Source organism: Eupeodes corollae, chromosome 1, assembly GCF_945859685.1.
Source record: "Eupeodes corollae chromosome 1, idEupCoro1.1, whole genome shotgun sequence".
In the NCBI taxonomy this organism is placed as follows: domain Eukaryota; kingdom Metazoa; phylum Arthropoda; class Insecta; order Diptera; family Syrphidae; genus Eupeodes; species Eupeodes corollae.
Window position 1 is genome coordinate 178,923,573 of NC_079147.1, and position 5,354 is coordinate 178,928,926.

The following is a 5,354-nucleotide window of genomic DNA, read 5'->3' on the forward strand; positions in this document are numbered from 1 at the left end:
TATATTTACTTAAATATAAACGGTCCAAAATCAACACACATAATAAATTTAGATATAGCTTCCTAATAAATAACCTTTAGTAAAAACAGACGCAAAAGTAAAAGTTTATCACGAAAAATCATAAAAATCCCGGATGTGAATAGGATATTTTTTGTTTCCGTTTCCACTTAACGAATACACTGAACTGGATTCGTATAACGGACGAACCAAACCAAACCGAACCGAACGATAGAACGAGAAAACACTCGCAAATTATTCAATTCAGAGATTAGCTCCTTTTTATAACCTAGGAGGCCAATAAAACCAAATGAAGCAGCCATAAACAAAAATACAAATAAACTTAGGTTATCCCTTCTGAGTGGTAGAGATTAGGAGTTTCTTTCTTCATCTTTTTTTAAGAATCCAATCCAATCCCAACCCAAACCAAACCAAGACTCAACGTTTCGTACGTCCATCGTCCATCGTTGGTTGGGGTTGGGGTCGAGCCGTTCAGAGTGGTCGAAATTCGATGGGTTTCCAAACAGGTTTACCTTTAATCCTATTTTAAGAGTAATATGCTTCCGCCTTCCGCCTCAAGTCTTCAGTGAAGGAAAAATAAATAACAACTCAATTTTAGGAGGAGGTGTACCTTCATTGTACTGTACAATGTACATAAGGGTTCAGGTTATTATCCTGAAGGTGGTAGGTAGGTATAAATAAAGGGGATGGTTAATTTGTTATAGCATAAGCCTCGCTATACACTATTATGCCAGACTCCATTTGGTTTTTATACCATCACATCAGGCAGGATGATAATAATCAAGAGTTGATCGAAACACCGCATACCACACAACACAACACAGCACAAAGCAATTTACATTTAATTTATCATTTTATTTCTTTACAGCTGATGCTTTTCTGTAGGTTTGTAATTTCACCAAGTACTCTCGATTCGTCATAATGTGATTCCAAATGAGATTCTCATCAAAGGTGTTCTTGACAGGGCCTCCATAAATAGCTGGTGCGTTATCCTCGCCAATGGCAGCACGGAATTTTTTCAAATTTTTTCCATCATGATGGAAGATCTTTATAGGAAAATAAATCTTATTCTGAATAAATTTAAATGAAAAAAAAGATGACTACTTTTACCGTTTCTCTGAAGCTTTTTTCCATAAATGGCATTATCATAGAGGTCGCTGTGTTCATAAGAAAGCCTTTTTGTAGAAGATGACACGTCCGATTTGTGTTGGGGAGAACGTCATTCTTTTTGTTCATCATTTTGGAATTGGAGGGTGAAACTAGTTTAATAATGTTTTTTGTAGCACTGAAAAAAGAGCGGATACAATTATTTTAAAAATTTACTTTTCTTTTGAATCTAGCTCCTAAACATGTTTAAAAGAATCTCGGTTTCCTAAAAAAAGACTGCTAACCTAGACTTTTCAATTGTTCAGTCAAAAAGTAGGGACAAAAATTTGATTCGCTTTCTTGCGTGAGATATTAGCAGTGTTTTATTATCCACGGATCTGGACCAAGATCATCCCATGAAAATAAAATTATACGGATGCTTTTGACAGCAGTATTGTATGCTCGTCTCTTTTTCTCTTAAGTTTGTTTGTTTTTCATACAGATAGTGTCTTTTTCTTTTACGCTGAAGTTTGTACTCCCAACCGACTAAACTAAGCCGTAAGAGTGAAAACTTATTTTTAGATCAAAATCCGAAGTTGTTGTTGTATGACGTGTTAAAAGATGAGTCCGATCCAGATCCGTGGATAATTGAACGCGACCATTCTTTTTCTGAAAAGAGTTGAATGCACTTTGACAGAACTTTTGGTTGAAATAAGTTCTGTTTGTTAACTTACAACAACTAAAACTTGCTCTTTATTTACTTTCTGTTGTAAGTATGTATTTTAACATAAATATGGACTATCATTTTTAAAATTAAACAGAAAGGAACAGTTCGGAAAAGGATCTGTTCGTTTTTCACAACAACTCTAATCTGTATTTCAAAGTTTGACAGTTTATAACTATCCAAGAGAGATTTGATTTATAAGCCATAGAACACTGAATTTAAAATGTATTTACATGTACCTGCATCTACATAATGACAACCAAATTAAAGGGCGGTAGATAAGTATGTCAAAACCTTAAAGTGGAATGAAATACACGAATGGAAACTCTTTCTATTTCCTATAAAATACTGTAATTGTTTGACCGTACAGTATTACCGCAAGCCTTAACGAAAGTGTAAAGAAATAATTAAAACAAACTAAACTAAACTTAAAAAATTGTAAAAAATATTTTTGGACGGCCAATGAGATGAGAGTTAAAACGTGCTTTGAATTCATTATAATAATAAAAACGCATTAAAATTATGAAAAGCATTTAACTAATGTAAGAATAATATTGCTGCATCGAACTCGCAATTAAAGAAAATTTAATCGAAATCCTTGAAATAAAATACAATAAAATATATTAAAAGTAACATAGTAACAAAATTTAAAATTCAAAAAGAAATATAAAGCTTTTGTTACACTTGCAACATTATGCCACCATTGACGCAAGCGAAGATGCTATAATAAAGATACAAATATTTGTCTTCACTATAATCTCCATTCGAGTTTCTATAATATGCATTTTATAGTCGGAATTTTTTAATCTTCTCTCCCTATCCAGTCGGTGTGATTCCATTATTTTGCATCCTTTTTTCCTGTACACTTAAAAGTGCAGATAAACGTAAATTCAAGCTTAATCTTTTTTCCTTTCCTAAAAACTAAACTTCAATTTTCTATTGTTGAAAGAAAAAATGGTGTGTGTTTGAGAAAATATTTGTTCGAGTTTTTAAGAATTCTTCGAAATGTTAAAAAATGTAAACTGATCGAATAAATTGTAACAAAAATGTTAGTTACAAATTGTACTTACTCCATTAGATCAAAAACCATATTTATTCCACATTTTTGAACTTGTGGCAACAGAAATAAAGCTTCAATTATCAAATCATCCATTTCAACGAGATCATAAAAATAGTTTGGATACTTATCAAACAGATCAACTGAAATAAAAATAACAAGAATGTTTATATTTGAAAACTTTACGAAATCACTTTTGTAGGTGTAAAGGTATGATTACATGCACTACATATTTCACTTGAAGAAAAGCTCATTTTTTTACCTGCGTGTATAATCATTATTGCTCTGCCATCTTTGTCCGGTATTGGCATAACATTTCTACATTTGTGAACTAAAAAATGATCCTTAAACTCTTCTGGTGGATGACTTGCTATCCAAGTTGGATATAATGCCTTGAAATCATAGTAACGGTGGATTTTTTCATATGCATTTGGAACATTCCATTGTACTGAATATAGAAACTTGGACAGAAAAATGTCATCGGTGCCGATTTCAAGTTCTTTGCAATCTGTCAAATTAAAATTATAACTTTTCGATAAGTTTTTTTTAACGAGTAAAAGAATTACAAAATGTATGAATAACACACATCACCTTCCACTAATATCCGTAATTCGGAAAGTTTTTTCTTTTGATCATCTGTATACACAAATTCCTTTTCATCAAATATAGTTTTTGACATTTTAAACACTCACTTCACTTGTTCGTCAACTTTTCGTTAAGAAAGACAACTTGTTAATAAATAAGGTGCTTAGAAATGCGATTGATTTTAAACAAATAATATTTTTAGAGTCTTGGAATTTTTTTTATCACTTTTCCTTGCACGCTTAAGTTAAGCTTTTTATATACATAACTTAGAATGACAAATAAAGTAAAAAAAAACTAAAAGCGAGAAATATAAACAGAAGTTAGAGAGCCACCAAGAATCGCAATCGGCTTATTTTGTCCGGATATGGAGAACCACGTATCTAATATTGTTTTCGTGTAATTGCTGTTTATAAGTTTTTAAATAAAGTTTGGATTTTTGTAGCCAAGAGACACAATATTATTTTTTATTACTGTCACGTTTCGGTTAAATTGGTTTGGCTATAACAGCAACTTTCAAGTTCAATGTCGTTTCATAACTGATCATCGATTGGTGTTTAAAATCACATTGCCGGTAAAAAAAGGTGTTGTTATCACGAACATTCATTAAATTATAAGAACTTGGTTAAATACTTTCGTCTAAAACGCTGTTTGCCAAAAAGTGTTTAAGTTGCGTTACTAAGAACTTGAATTTATAGTAATAACTTTCAAGTGTTCTTAGTGATCTTCAAGACATCAACAATTGTTCTAACAAATTAATTAATTATTTTTAAAAAGTTTAATATGTGCAAATACTTCATTCCAATATAATTATTATTTCAGTACATGTACATATTAGTTTAATATAAATAACAAAGAATTTATTTTTGGCAAACAATCAATTTTGCATAACTACTTTCAGACAAGTTTAGATATTGAGATAATTAATTTTTGTTATTAACACAAAATAGTAATAAAAACTTATCTTCTTTCTGCTTTTGAATTATTGCAGGTCTTAATTATAATTACGGCTTTACTGATGCGCAAAATACTATTCCGCTTTACCACATCAATATTCTACGCATGTTGATAATGTTGTTTTTTATTTTCTTTATTAAAAGTGAAACTTTAGGAATAGCTAAGCGTGAGCTGTTATTTTTGATTGGGACAGGTGATGAGCACATTCCAAATACCCTTAAGCTAGGAATACACGATTGGAAGATCTTTCAATATCAGCCTAACTGTCAAAAGTCTTCCAATTAGGTGAAAATTTTTAATTTTCTATCAAGTGAAAATTGTCCTTTTAAACGTTTGGTTGATTTTATTCAAATATTTAACAATTGACGAATGTTTGTTTTTAAGTACTGAAGGTTAAAGGCCTGACTATAATAGGCATAAGCAAACATAAGCTCATGTCAAAAGTGTCATAGTGCAATTTTGCTCACGTATCTACATGTCAGATTTTACTTATGCGGCGAGCGACTGGGATCGCTCTTGCTTAAGTGTGCTTAAGTTAACGAAACTGAGAAAAATTGAACGAAACGGAGCTAAGGCCCAACCGCCCATTTATAATAGACTTAACCGAAAGTAAGCTAATGTCAAAACCGAACGAAAAGTTATCAGAAGTTATCGTCAGCACAAAAAGTAACCATAATAGATTCAAGTAACTAAAGCAAATTTGACACTTGCAAAATTTGACATTTGCTTAAGCTCAAGCTTAAGCTCGAGTCATTTAAATTCCTCTTGCGTAATTGCGCGAAAGTTAGCAAAATTTAACGAAACTGCGCAGAACGTCTATTACAGTTAGTGACATATAAGGCTGCGTATTGGATCGGTCCCTTAAGCTGGCTTAAGCTCGGTTAAGTCTATTATAGTTGGGCTTCTAGACTCCATATGTTCACCCGTATT

General features: G+C 31.7%; 1 protein-coding gene across 1 annotated transcript; it reads right to left on the reverse strand.

The window, feature by feature from the left end:
- Nucleotides 1-852: 852 nt before the first annotated feature.
- Nucleotides 853-3,699, reverse strand: LOC129939694 (retinaldehyde-binding protein 1). The gene is made up of 5 exons (XM_056047804.1): nt 3,477-3,699; nt 3,148-3,393; nt 2,899-3,028; nt 1,129-1,303; nt 853-1,064 (listed from the first exon to the last, which is right to left on the reverse strand). Exons 1-5 carry the CDS (start codon nt 3,562-3,564, stop codon nt 873-875), a joined length of 831 nt encoding a protein of 276 aa, XP_055903779.1. The 5' UTR covers nt 3,565-3,699; the 3' UTR covers nt 853-872.
- Between the last annotated feature and the right edge of the window lie 1,655 nt (nt 3,700-5,354).